Source organism: Folsomia candida, unplaced genomic scaffold (genome assembly GCF_002217175.1).
Source record: "Folsomia candida strain VU population unplaced genomic scaffold, ASM221717v1 Fcan01_Sc021, whole genome shotgun sequence".
Lineage (NCBI taxonomy): Eukaryota > Metazoa > Arthropoda > Collembola > Entomobryomorpha > Isotomidae > Folsomia > Folsomia candida.
The window spans coordinates 1,326,122-1,340,679 of NW_019091213.1; the positions used below are offsets into that span (position 1 = coordinate 1,326,122).

A 14,558-nucleotide genomic window follows, 5' to 3' on the forward strand; every position below is an offset into this window, starting at 1 on the left:
AACAATATGTAACACGTAAAATGTAGTAAACATGAAAACAATGATGTATTAAATACTTTATGATTTAACTACTTCCTGAGTATTTTGAGATTTATATTGATTGTAAGGGTTAAGAATTTACGCTGAAAAAATCAAATTTAATAACGCAAAGTTCATCAAGTAGCTTCTAAATATAGGTAAACTAATCACAGGTACGTTTTTAACGGAGTAGTATTTTTGTTAATAACAAAATAAATATTTGGAAATTTTTAGCCAAAAAATGGAAAGGACCTTTCTATTCTTGGTACTGCTTATCATCGCCCATAAGACGGAAGCTTCTTGCGAGGAATCGACCTGCCAGTGTCCCTCCAACGTCCAAGGACACCAACTTCTCTGCGGGAATGAAATCTCCGGGGATCAAGAAGCTTGTAAACCGGAAGGGATTTACATCTGCAATGAAGGCAATCAAAATGCCTGCCTTCATCGAAGCCTTGGAGATTGTGGAGCTAAAAAGCAAATGTGCGACGTCGCACGTAGCACGGGAGAACTGGCATTTCGCAAGGAGTACGAAGATGAGATGGTGAATAGCCCCCCAACTTTGACCAAATTTCGCATGTGCTATCCAACAGAACATTATCACCATCTTTATCCAATTCCGATGAGACCAATTCAACCACTTTAATAACTTTTCCCCCAAGTAGAAATTTAATTATTCTAACAGAACTAAGCTAATAAATTAACTTATAATTTTTAAACATGAATAATAAACTGATTTACAAATACTTTCTGACACTTTCCATGTACTTCTGAATTTCCATTTTGCCTCCCACAACCACAGAAATTTTGTCTATCACGATTGATGCACTCGGCTCGTAAAGTCTGCCCAAAAACATGACCTGAATGAAATAGACAGTAAATATTGGTCGTATTTATATTCATTAAACTTATTTGACCATGCAAATATGCATACTTACCAAACTAATTGGTCCATTATACGGAGTTGCTATAATTTCGGTGTGAAAACAAGTAGCATTTTCTTCTTCACAATAGTTCCTAGTTGGTCCTATAATGGGATAGTTTACTGCACCAAAATTATGCTTACAGCTCACGAAAAGACCTGCAACCCCCTTGATGTACACTGATAGCTGGATACCCATCCAATAATTGCTCCCATTTTGAAAATTGTCCAGAATTATGCAATCATTGCATTTTTTGTTTGCGAAATTTGGTAGGACTTTTGCAAGCATTGTACTTTCGGCGTGATATGGTGCACCCACCGTTGTGGGGTTATTATTGGATTGCTGCATTTCTACAGGAAATTCTACAGGAAATTGGCTCTCTGGCTGGACGGCTAATTAATGAGAGATGATTTTTTATGCCATAAAACTTCAGCCATAAAATATTGTAGCTTTCATGAATTGTAATTTTAAATATTTTTATGTATACAAACCTGGTAGAACCCAAAATCCCGTTATATCTGAATCCTTATTTTTCGGATTCGTCACTCTTAATCCGTCATCTTGTAAGATTGGTCCCAATGAATCGAACTTTGCGACATATTTCCATCCATGAATTTCCCATTCGGAAATGTTATCCTTTACTTTATAGACAAAAAATAATGAGTCAACACACATTTGAAAATTGATCCAAATTTCATTTCTAGGTTTTAGCACAGGGAAAAAAGTGTCGTCACATTTTTCTAGCGTTTAAAGTTACTGCTTAATTATTTATTTGTTTATTTGTTTTTAACGCTTTTTATAATTTTAGACTAGTCACTCTTAAAGGTTCAACGGTGATTGAATATGAATAGAAATTGCGTCTGGAGCTGGAATCACTGGAATTAGGATCAATGTGACCAGATTTTGAGTTTTTGATAAAACTGTGCGTAACTCCATCCACATATTTACATGTTTGTTCAACAACGTTAAAAATTAAGTGACAATTCTTCAAATTCTCCAGATCCGGATTTTTTTAAATACATATTTTGTGTGAAATTTTGTGTGAATTTCAAATAATTAATCTCCAAGTGCAAAAACCTTCAGCTGCGCTAATAAAACTTACCCACAGAGTCATAGTCCCCGAGTGTTATGAGTCTCACTCCAAAGGGGATGTGTGGACCATGTTTTCCGTAAATGATGTACTCGAGCGACAAGACAACGCAGACCAAGAAAATAACGACAACAATCAAGACTATAAACATGCTTTTCTGTTGTCTGAGGAAAGAATTGTAGACACGCATCGTGATAAAAATTGTATGATAACAACAAATAAATCCAGGTAGGGTTTCCTTCTGCAGACGAATTTAGAGAGTGGAGGAGAACAATGTATTTATAACCATGACGAACATTCCGGTGGTCATGAATAATATTACTTGACCTTGACCTTGACCTTGACATATGTCGGGCGTCAATTTTCTAAAAGTAAAGTAACACGGCCAATAAAATCATAGCAAATAGACATCAGACTCTTTGCTCATAATTACTGATTTATTATTTCATTCATTTCTTAATTAGACCGATCAGGCCAGGATTTGCATTAGTACTTTCTCCTTCTTTACAGAAGAGATGAGATGATTAACTATTTATAATAAAATTCAATAATTTTTAACAATCACCATAAAACAAGTATAATTAGGAATCGTGGTAATACATTCGTATTAACGACGACAGGGACTAAATGTATGTGTTGTAGTTGTAATAAACCTTGCAGTAATTAATTGCTTTAATTTAATAAACGTAACAAAGGATAACATACGTTGAGAATTTGTTATTAGTACACAAAACAAAATAATGTGTTAAATAGCTAAGGAATCTGCAATTCACTCGAGTTAAATAGTTTTTACATCATTCAGCAATAAAGGACTTTGGACAAAAATTATTTTTTACTAAATATAATATTTCTAAATTATGTTTATTATGATTGTGACGCATATTATGTATTGTTAGATTCGATTTGATTGTTATTGGCACAACCCTTCCTGATCCAGTATCCTTCCTTTCAAATTGAGAGCAGATTGCACAGTTGCATGTTAAATATGAGCTGTAGAAGCTCAAGGAATTACCTAATTCTATGAAAAATCATACAAATTATAAAATAAAGCACGTAAATATGTTCTTCTAAACTATATCGTATGTGTGTAGGTAGGTACTAATTGGTGATGAATGAATTCGTCCAGCAAATCGGTACGACTATCAGCTAAACTAAATAAGTAACTTTTCATTATGCTCCGTTTTTTTACGTGATTAGCTTTCGCCAAAGGAAAGTAAGTGTAATACTACGAATTATTGAATGACAAGTGCCATGCTGCCGGCCTAACAGGTCGTAATTGTCGTTTCCTAAAAAGTTCGCATTATTGAAGGTGGGTTTTTATTATTGATTGATTAGTTCTTCTAGACGCAATCTTCTAAAGACATTAAAAGTGGATTAACGTATTCAAAACCTTCAAATTCCGATTGGTCTATTTTCTCTATAACTTTCCTGAAAGAAGTAAAAAGTTGACATTTGAAAAAATGACCCAAAAATGTTGAATTTGTTAAAAAATATTGTTATTACTGATCGTCAGGAGTGAGTTGCACCGGTTCAGATGTAAATTGTGGGTCAAAGTGGTCTAAATCACGATCGCCTTCAAGCTTGGGTTTAAACGGGGGTGGAATTTGTTTCTTCTCAAGCTGGCGTGGAACAAATTAATATTTTGAAACTAAAATGTTAACTCTAAAAAATGCATTGAAATTTGTCTTACCAAGTCCCATTCTATAGTTTTGAAAAAAGGATGATGCAAAATATCGAAATATCCCGTTTCTGCGTGACATCTGTTAAAACCAGAAACGTGGTTACAAATTAAGTACGAAGAAATGCTTACAATTACTAAATATTATGGCAACACTTACCCTAAACGATCTACTGGGTTCTTGTTTAAGAATCCTGTAAGTATGTAGCATTAGTAAAATAAAATTGGCTCAACCAGACACTAATATTACAAAGTAGTAGATCCAAATTTACCTTTCAGTACTGATGCAGCCTTGACAGACAAGGATCTTGGAATACGAATTGTTTTTTCAAGAATAACTGTAATCAAAATTTCAATTAATTGTATTAAAAACCGATACACTGAAAGTCTACTTTCTCCAACAAATTGTATGTGATAAATATTTTACCTTGAAATAAGTAATCTTCGGAATTAAGATCTGGATTTTCAGAAGCTGAAAAATTATAAAATCATATCCGTTAATCAATATAAAAAAATTAGCATATTATACAAAATCTTATATTATCTTATCTAATCTTACCTCCGTAAATATCGAAAGGACTCCTACCAGCCAACATTTCGTACAACAAAACTCCCAAAGCCCACCAATCAACGGAAAATGAATATTCTTCCCCACGCAAAATTTCTGGAGCAATATAATTCGGAGTTCCTGTAATTTGCAAAAAATAGCAAAATCATAGTTTTTCATAATACATAATTCTTGATGCAAATAAATGTATAAACTTAACGCACCACAAAATGTTGAGGTTGTGTCACCAGGCCGAACTGGAGAAAGTCAGATAAGACAAATTATTAGCATTGATTATTCCAAAACGCTAAACTGTTTATGTATACCTTGTTCTTTGCACATTCCATAATCTGTTAACTTTATGTGGCCTTCATGATCTAATAGCACGTTGTCCAATTTCAAATCTCGGTAAATTATGCCTGCAAAAATAATGAGAATGTAAATTATTATTTATTTTAGACTTAAATTCTATTCTATCTCAATTTCACGTATGTACATACGTACCTTTACAATGCAAAAAATTAAGAGCAACGCTAATCTCTGCAGCATAGAATCTCGCATGTTCTTCCGGAAGTCGTCTTTGTCTTTGCATGTGAAACATTAAGTCCCCTTGAATAAGAAACTCGGGTCAATACTCATCATTCATTATTTTATTCTTATGCAGAAATCAAATAACTAAACTGGCACTTACCACCTCGGACAAATTCAATCACGAAAAATAACCGACTCGGTGTCTGAAAGCTGAAATAAATAAGATCAATACTAATCAAACTGCCAAAACTTATGAGGTTAATGAAATTGCGTTTGGTAATTTTTCTTACCAGGAATGCAACCCGACAAGGAATGGATGACTAGCAATTCGAATACAAAATATTTCAGATTAAAGTTATCCTTAACATTGTTCAATATATACTTTGTTTAAACTACGTTCACATACTTTGAAGCTGTTTCAAAAACGTGTTTTTCCGTTTGAACCCAATCAATATCCTGAAATTTCAAGACAAATTTAAAAACTGACAAGTTATGCGTACTTACATAAGTTACTGTAGTTTGAATTTACTCACCTCATCATCTGTCACTAACGCTTTCTTAATTACTTTCATGGCATAAACTCTACTCGTGTTTTTCAACTCGACCATCAACACTTTGGCATAACTTCCCCTCCCAATGACGCGAATAAGGTCAAAGTCTTTTAAGCAGTACTGCCTCTGGCGCCCAGGCTCCAAGTCTTCGTCTGCAACAGATCCAATGAATATTAAATTAACGACATGTGTCAACCCCAGCTTATCATTCACAAAGTATTTCTCTCACCGATTTTCTCATTGTCTTGCAAGGGAAAAGTGTCGGACAAGGAGCGTGGGATGCCTCCAGGCGTATCCGAGTCGGGAGACCCTTTAACATGCAGCTTATCCATGGATCCACCCGAACTGTCGCCATTGTGTCGGCCATGATGATGGTGGTGGTGACCTTCTTGCTCAATGTACATGGAGGATTCCCGTGAATTTCCTTGGAATGATGAAGTAGTGGATGAAGTAGAGTTCAGGGTGGCCGATGCGTCATTGGAACAAGGGAGACGGACCAATTTGTGACACTTTTTATGCACCAGCAACTTACATTGGGTACCTAAATTTGCATATATTTCAATGAAAATGTATCCATATTTCTTTAAAGAAGAATATGTACTTACACTTAAACCCTTGTCGACCTAAACCCCAAATACGGTCTTGGCAATATGCACAGGCCGCTCTCTACATGAAAATTAAGTCCACAAGTTAATAAACCGGTGATGACAAGAGAGTTGCAGTATGTATTTCGTCCAAAAATCTTTATCAACTAAACTGTATTTGTCATATGTTAAATGCAACTTATCTCCTTCACATTTCCTATATACGCTCTAGTAAAACAATCACACTGTTTACCAAGGTTTGATAATCTATTATGTAATAACTTTTCGTTGAACTTGATCATCTCCGGTCTCCGTTCTCAGATGATATGAGTGAGCATCGTATTAAGTGACGAGGAGATGCTACACTTTTATGTAAGTAACATTGTCTGCTTGCATTTCATGTCATTTCGTTTAAGATGGTTAAAAGTCTCATTCACTTTGGTCGTCCACTCGTCCATCCATGAAAGGAGAGCAAATGACACACACCAGCACCGAACATGAGACGAGATGAGGGTAATATTATCCCAGGTCCCAAAATAGGACAATATTATTAAACCGTACACACAACCCTCTTCCTCCTCCAGAGTTTCCTTGCTACGACGTAAATTCCACGTCGTAACAAGATTACAGATGCAATATGATGCACATCTTTATTCTGTCCTTGGTTTTAATTTTGTCCAAAAAATAAAAAAATTCATAGCACTTTACAAGCGTGTGAATAAATACGAAAACCCAAATCCTTAAACTGGAGCACTTTCCTAATGAGAACGGGTGTGTGGTGTGGTGGTTAAGAGTTTATTGTACAAATAAACATGGCAAATTCTAATGGAAAGTACAGAGTCTTGTGACTCATGCCTCCTTCATAAATGTAAATATACAAATGTTCATAAAGAAAAACTTTGTAATCACTAAGCTAAAGTAAATAATTTGATGATTTTATGAGAAATGGACGTTAAAAAAACGTGTTCGGTCCGGACAAGGAGGAAACGACAAATAAGAAATGAAGTAGCGGAGAACAAATACATAATCGTTGGTTTCTGTTTATTTTTGGTTTTAACAAACATCTTACGCAAGAAACGCATGTACTCGTTCGTTTCATTAATAGAATATTGTTTTGACTTGTTTCTTGCGTAATATGTGTGTGTGCGTCTATGCATGTATTGTACAATGGAGTATATGTAGTGACTAATAATAACGAATCACAAGAACAAAGCGAATGCTTACCCGATTAAACCGCTTTGCTTGGAAAATGTGTCCATTTACCTATAAAATACACGCTTTATAAGCAAAACAATGGTCAATTATTTAGAAAGTTGATTGTCACTTACTCGGTATAACTTTCTCCACCTTCGCGCACCTCTGCGATAGATGCTCCCTGAACATAAAATTCACATTTGTTAATCTACTACATAAATTTCACAAAATTCTAACCGACTTAATTCAATTGTGACTGTAAACTCGGGAACAACAGGAGATGATGTAATCTTATCTGCGAAACTCATAAACCACCCGACAATCTACAGTATACTTGTACTCCAATTACATTAATGGTATAATCCTCATGAAAAACACATCGTCATTCGAATGAAACTTGAACCAGGTCTAATCCAGTCTGGATTATCTCAAAGAATCGGACTCGAGAGTGTTGATTGCAGAAAAAGTGCAGTTGCATGACCAAAACGTTTAATGGGCGAATGTATTTTATGATGGGAGTTCTATCCGCTAATTCTTCTGAATTTCTTGCATATATTTGTTGATATACCACTATTAAAAGTAAGAACTTACGGTCTTCTCCTTGGCAAGGCATCCCAGGTACGGTAGGCACATTTGGGAATACTGTAAACAAATAATGCAAAAATTAGCTGGTACATAAATCATGCAACCATATTTCTAAAAGCTTTCCCCCTCCAGTACTACTTCCTTTCGTTCGTATGAATAAAGTACCTTCAGCCAAGCAAACACCATCTGGCCCTAAGTCTGAAGATACCCAGTAGCCCCATGCCATTATTGCAAACAATTTATCACAACTTTCTCCAGTCCTTGCACTTTACTTAGCAATTTGTGGATATCTCGTGGCTGCAGATAGTTTTTGCACACAGCTAATACAATATGTGTAAGAAGACTTAAACAAATGTGCAATTAGTACTTAACAAGAGAGAAAGTCTCAAAAAAGGAAAGCGGTAAAATGTCTCTAATTTCCTTCCAACAACCGAACAAAATTTAGTGCATAATTCCGCCCTACTGTAAAATTGATAACTTTTTTCTCCCTGTCACTATCGTCTAGAGGACCAACTGTCGATGACTTTCTCGAGAAACGAAGTGAAAGTAAAAGTGTGGGAGAATGTCACTCTGCTCTCGGATGGAGCAGGTGAGTGGAGAAAGTCGACTACAAGGGAACCTTCACATACGACAAAAAATACCAAAATTTCACCGCTAATTATTCCAAATGTGCAAAAAAAAACTTGGCCAGAAAAAAACTTTCCAATTTTGATTGGGATGAAAATATGTGCAGTTTCCCTCACCAAGATTGAAGATCTCAGAGTGAGTAAAGTGTATCGAGCGAGCGCATGCCGTTTTACACAACATTTTCAAGTGCACTAAAACTCGATTGGAGAAAGTGCACGAGTGGGCAAGTTAGTCGAGTGTCGGGTTGAATAATATTATGCCCGGTGAAATGACTTTTCGGGAGGAGAGTGTTTTTTTCCTCTTTCTTTTTACCCGCAATGCTGATTGCTTTCCAGATCTTGTTCCTTGTTATAAAACTCATTGTCTCGGAATTTTTAAGAGACGACAACAAGTAAAATGGTAAATTGAGTCTCTTGAGAAATTAAGGAGAATATAATTCAAAATAGAAATATATTGACTGAAATTAGTCTGCTGCTCCTGCAATGTAAAACCGCCCATCTTCTCCTTGACTGGTGGCTGGTATCTTTACCATAATGCTGTGTGTGCCCTATTTTAAGGAAAAAAATGCACATCTTGTTGTAATTTGGGATGAGTCAGATGTAAAATTTGTGTAATCTAATCAGTTCAAGTAACGTGTGAGGGATGAAATGCAGGGAGACGGAGAGGGTTTATGTCTAAGATATCTGAGATGAGACTGCTCTCTTGCTTATCTAATTTCTTAAATGTATCCATCATCACTTTGGTGCACATCAATGGATGCATGTGAATAATACCGCTCATGAAATCGGGATGAAAATTCGGCATACCATGAATGACGATTTCGGTATCCTTGTTGATCTCATAAAGCCGAATGGCTTCATCTAATTCCATCTGAGTCGTAATTGTGCAAGGATCACCTACACCCCAATTAAGACAAATAAAGCATCGACTTTAACGGATAATTATTTCAATTAAGACGTGCAAAAATGAATCGCTTATAATTAAATTGATTACCTTCCTCGTCCACCCATTTCATGGTGAAAGCTGAAAAAAGTGAAAGTCAAATATTATATTTTCAATGCGAACAGTATAAACTCTGAATTAAAATAAAATCAAGATTACCTTGTTCCCGTGTGAATTTGCACATGTCGCGAATCTCTTCGCAAAATTGGTCCAAGCTGATGCTCGGTTGTATATATGTAATGAGCACTTCTCTGTCATAATAATCGACATGTAATTAAATATTTAGAGACATATAGTTAAACGTAATGAGTTCTCAAAATTACCCATTATACGCAGTTTTCACCCGTATTTCAGGCACTTCATTATCACCCGGAGACCTCGCCATTGGTGACGGCATGACGTCCAATCTCTTATTGCTGCCCGTTTTGACCACTTATTCTCCAAGACTGGTACTCATTAAAGAAATTGTGTAAAAGTTCACAATGCGCGTTTTACTACGTACGCTGATATATCTTTTGTGAAGGATGTGCGTCACTATTTTGAGACACTTCTGAGTTTAATTACAACCTTGAGCAGTGTGTATTGCTTATGAAAGAATTCACCTCGTCTCAACTTAAATTTGTAGCAAAAATGGAATGCCGTGTTCTGTTCTACAAGTAAAAATCACATTGTTTTCTTCCAACGGGTCCAACTTTCACCAGATGAAAACACCAAAAATTCTTTCCCGGGACGGGTTTCTCCTGGAATGAAGCCAACTCGGAGAAAGTTTTGTCAACTTGCGTGCTTACTTTTAGTTACACGAGTAAAAAAAAGTAGTCGAAACTACACCACCGGAAGTTTGTACAGGGTACGTATCACAGTTTGCGTAACGGATTGCAAAGTTGCAAGAAAATATATTTTCCTACTTGAACAAGTTTATGTTCGGCATGAAATTTTAATATTCGTTTTTCTCCTCTTGTTGTATCGCAAAGCCGATAAAAGTACTTGACGAAATGCAGAATGACTGATTCACTCAGGGTAAATTTTTGACACCAAGTTTTGTATGTATTGTTGTATTTAGATCAAAGTCGTTAATATGTGAATAAGGCTTCGAATTTCAGAACTTAAGCTCAAAACTAGTTGTACACCACTACCAGAGACTAAAATTTACGATTTACGGGACCAAAACTGTTCGAGTCTGGTATAATATTATTAGTAAAGCAAAAAGGATACAGAGTAATGAGTAAAGCAAACTTGACTTGACGAGTCAGATTTTATTTTATGTTAACGTGTAATAGGATAGGAGATAGATTCCATTGTGTTATTAAGGTTCGCTTACTTGTGCATAAGTAGTAAAGTAACATTATTGGATTGAGTGAGAATCTACCATGGCGTGCATGCCTCGTCTGATGTGATTTTTCCCTTTGAACAGTAACACCGTATACGTATTCATCTCTCATTCTTCTTATTAGTGATCCCACCTACCTGCTTTTACCTGTGATCCTCCACCATCCTTATTGTAAGTAGTGGGAAAGGGTGGTTCGTTAAAGCAGTATCGCGGGTGGGGATGGAAATGCCTGGCCTGGTCTTTTTTATCAATTCATTCTTCTCTCTCTCTCTCTCCTGCGAAGCATCCACCAGTTAAAAAGTGATGGGGCATGAGTGAGTAACGTATACAACGGCAGAAAACAGAATGAAACAATAATAGGATGCATTATGTATGTTGTATGTATGATTCATTTCATTTCATGGTGGGAGGAATGAGCACAAAACTGAATAACAGCCACCGACCAACCGGTATGAAATACAGAGGAAGTAGAGGTGTCAGGTGGTTGCATATGGCATTTCGTATTTTTGATCTGACTTGGTATAAAACAACAGAATGGGAATGAGTTAGTATGATTAAGGATTTTACGAGATGGTAAATAAGTACGAAGAGAGATTCATATTCGTTGGGTGACACACACGGCACTTCTGCAGAATAACTTGTTCGGTCGATTGAGGACAAAGGGAGGACTTATGAAAGCATATTAGTCGTCGTCGAAAAAAATGAGACGACTGCGAGATTCATGATGAGATTGGTTGGCTAGTAGTGGTCAAGAATAAGTAAAATGCTGCGTCGTCTGGCATGTCAAGTAATATGCATGCATGCCAAGCATATAGTAGTTTTTATACATGCATGCAAGTATTATTGCAAAATGGAATGTGTATTTTAGGTATGTGAGCTATGTGAATTTGAGATGGGCTTATGTAATCTAATCTCTTGTACACAAGTCATTACACTTTGCTTGGTGGAGCCGAGATAAGTAGGTAGAAAGCACAATAATAATTGTGATATGAAAATGAAAAGAGAGAATAACTTGTAGTTCAGCGTGTTGGAAATGGTTTTAAATCGGACTTTATTTTAAATAATTGTGCCATTGTTATTAAAAATCTCGATCAAACGGTTAAAATCTTAGTGAAAGCTAACATTTTCGTTATAGATATTTAATGCAAAATAAGATCACTTGAGGAATGCATGAATCGCATTAATTATACTTATAATGTTTTGCCTAATTTTGATTATTGTCGTTCGAAATATTGGAATCGGTTACATCATGAGGTGCTGATTCTGGGGGATAGTTAACCTGTATCCTGATCGTATTTGCTTGACGATGAACCGATGTGCTGTTGTTATCATTTTGATGAACTTGGCTCTGCTGTTGTGATTCTAGGGAGGAATCTTCTGTTTCGAAATCTAAGGATTGTAGCCCATTTTGAAGGTTAAGAGAGGAAATATCATTCACCACATTGGTCACTGTCACAATCCCAGAGGCGAGAAATTGCACCCGACTTTTGTACCCTTCGTCCTCATCATTGTCCAGCTCTGGAGCTGAATAAGTTATGGGATTCTGGTTCTGGTTGGAATGATTTCCTATTAGAACTGCGACATCACCTTTACAGGTGTTATTCGTAGATGACGACTCTTCGTGGTCGGACGCTTCGTCTTCATCATCTATTTTGATTTAAAAAGACACCAATTAAGGAAGCTGTATCCTTCCGGTTTAAATAATTGTTATGCTACTATTTACCTGATAATGATGAATCCTCCTCTTCAGATTCGGATGGAGGCATCATGGACTCGTCTTCATCCTTAGAATTTTTTCCTCCGGCGTCAGCGTAAAATTGAACCAGGAAATTTTTCCTTCTCTCCTCGAGACTTATTTTTGTACTCCCATCTCCAGCACCGTTACAGGTCGTTGTATTCTCAGGGAAGTCCTCCAATTTTGGAAACCATTCCCCTGACTTGATCATCTCAACCACAGATTTTGATGGGACGACGCAAATAATTTCCCCTTGCACTTTCTTCCCCTCTGTGATTGGGTCTATAACTATGCAATTGCCTTTCTTGAGCCAGACCGTTTGTCGAAACTTTTTGGGCATTGTGACCAAAAAGATGGACCCCGTTGGACTTTCTACTTCATGAAGGTTGTTGCCTTTTCCTGAATATCAATCAAATATTCAATTAATAACATTCTGTGCACTCCATGACATATTATAGTCTCTGTAACTCATAATCTTACCCAGGAGGTACTTGACTATCTGTTGGTCACCAGAAGGGACATAATCGTCCGGCATGAAACCTTGGAAGACGTTCTTCTTTTTTAAAGCCATGATTCAGCACAATTTGAAGGACTAAAGTTGGTCTAAAAATCTTGAAAACTGTAATATCAAAAAATATATCCATGTATTGCAAAAAAATTAATTTAATTCGGGATCTGTTATTATTTAATACAAAAACTGTACTTGACACAATAGTGCCATACACATTAGTGCGTTGACCACAAGCATCACCGTTGATCTCTAAAGCGTGAATGACTGACTGACTGACTTAGAAAAGATGACGAACCAAACTTTTACTCATTATAATTCATCAACATCATCATCGGTCACACGGTCACGGTGGGTGACCAACAAGTAGCAAACAACAAAATTAACTTAGAAAAAGAGGCTGAAACTAAACTTCTTCAACCATGACCGTCTCTTTTACAACATCAAGTGTAATAACTATATTATCCTTCCAATGAATGCTACAAGACTTAGTTGCTTATAGATAACTTTTAATGGCAAGTGCTTACCAGTATTCTTGTCTTGATATCAAATATTCGAAAATTGCAGCAAGTGCTATATTGTTTTGTTATAGATTAAAAATTAAATTGTCTTACGTCTCAAAAAGAATAACTGTGAAATGGACACCACATTATTTTCATCCCGTTGCCGCTGTGTCATGTTTCCCAATTCTCAATATGCAAAAAATAATGATTTCAATTATACCTTCAATCGGATATTATAAATTTTACATTATTTATTGATTCGTCAGGATTCTAAAGTTTGACAATTTTATATGTAACGGCAAAATAAATAAGAAATGAAATAACAAAAAAATCAGCCAGTTCAGGTCCAGTACATAATAATAAGTAGATTGATTTAGGCATTATATTCAATATCTATCAGTATTAACCTTTGGCCTTAACTAATCATTAACTGTAGATTTCAATCTTCTAGTCTCGGATGGATGAGTCATAATAATTATTTGATAGTCATGTTAGTTAAGTACATTAAATTAAAAGCTAGATATCTGAGGTATAAAATTTGAAAGTCTTCTACTCAAAACATGAGACGAAAATGTCAATTTGCATTAATTGCATACATTATTTAATAATAAACTAAACATTCAGTTAGAGATCTAAATAGGAAGAACTATTATGGAAATATGACACATTGACATAAAACAAATTAGTAAAAACAATGGACATAAAGATTCAACCGAAAAATACGTATTTCAAAATTAAATTTAGGAATCTCGATACTTGTAATGTAAGAATTGATTGTCTTTTGATAGGCACACTTTTAGAAGACAATTAGCACAGTAATAGCGAGAAGTAGTGTTAGCAATTTATATATACGTACATAGATTGCAATATAATTTAGTATTCTAAACCTACGTGTCCTACTAGTTTAGGCAAAACGTAATATTGACACTATTTAAAACTTGCATTTACATTAGCCTCATTGCATGTGCATCGTTGTATGCATATTCTATCTCCGTACAAAAATACAATGTTGAACTTGACAAATAAATTTTTTTTTATAAATCATAATAATAATGAGATGAAATTAGCATAATAATTGTAATCGTAACGTGGTTGGTTTCCCACTTTGAGACTATTGAACGTACATGAGTAGATGAGTGAGTTTGTCATAATAATTAATCAAGTGTACGTACATAATAATATTAGATCAGATTTACCGGAAGAATTATTGTGTACTTT

The 14,558-nt window shown here is 35.5% G+C and overlaps 2 protein-coding genes across 5 annotated transcripts; both read right to left on the minus strand.

Annotated features, from left to right (window-relative positions):
- Positions 1 to 2,443: 2,443 nt before the first annotated feature.
- On the minus strand, positions 2,444 to 10,513 carry LOC110858357 (atypical protein kinase C). 3 transcript variants are annotated; one of them, XM_022107103.2, is made up of 23 exons: positions 9,591 to 10,513; positions 9,427 to 9,518; positions 9,319 to 9,348; positions 9,132 to 9,221; positions 7,705 to 7,755; positions 7,248 to 7,294; positions 7,144 to 7,182; positions 5,941 to 6,001; positions 5,565 to 5,876; positions 5,318 to 5,487; positions 5,191 to 5,240; positions 5,075 to 5,104; positions 4,945 to 4,994; positions 4,758 to 4,862; positions 4,580 to 4,672; positions 4,478 to 4,510; positions 4,266 to 4,394; positions 4,134 to 4,178; positions 3,979 to 4,044; positions 3,867 to 3,900; positions 3,719 to 3,788; positions 3,532 to 3,647; positions 2,444 to 3,456 (listed from the first exon to the last, which is right to left on the minus strand). In XM_022107103.2, the coding sequence occupies exons 1-23, from the start codon at positions 9,662 to 9,664 to the stop codon at positions 3,369 to 3,371; spliced, it is 1,875 nt and encodes a 624-aa protein (XP_021962795.1). In that variant the 5' UTR covers positions 9,665 to 10,513; the 3' UTR covers positions 2,444 to 3,368. The 3 variants fall into 3 exon arrangements, with proteins under 3 accessions (XP_021962795.1, XP_035714590.1, XP_035714589.1); XM_035858697.1 differs by lacking the exons at positions 9,132 to 9,221; positions 9,319 to 9,348; positions 9,427 to 9,518; positions 9,591 to 10,513 and adding an exon at positions 8,638 to 8,814; XM_035858696.1 differs by lacking the exons at positions 9,132 to 9,221; positions 9,319 to 9,348; positions 9,427 to 9,518; positions 9,591 to 10,513 and adding an exon at positions 7,864 to 8,222.
- A 1,115-nt stretch (positions 10,514 to 11,628) lies between these two features.
- Positions 11,629 to 14,503, minus strand: LOC110858437 (probable RNA-binding protein EIF1AD). Of its 2 annotated transcripts, none has more exons than XM_022107220.2 (4): positions 13,452 to 14,503; positions 12,810 to 12,948; positions 12,318 to 12,728; positions 11,629 to 12,241 (listed from the first exon to the last, which is right to left on the minus strand). In XM_022107220.2, exons 2-4 carry the CDS (start codon positions 12,898 to 12,900, stop codon positions 11,799 to 11,801), a joined length of 945 nt encoding a protein of 314 aa, XP_021962912.1. In that variant the 5' UTR covers positions 12,901 to 12,948; positions 13,452 to 14,503; the 3' UTR covers positions 11,629 to 11,798. The 2 variants fall into 2 exon arrangements, with proteins under 2 accessions (XP_021962912.1, XP_021962911.1); XM_022107219.2 differs by having other exon boundaries at positions 13,365 to 13,518.
- Between the last annotated feature and the right edge of the window lie 55 nt (positions 14,504 to 14,558).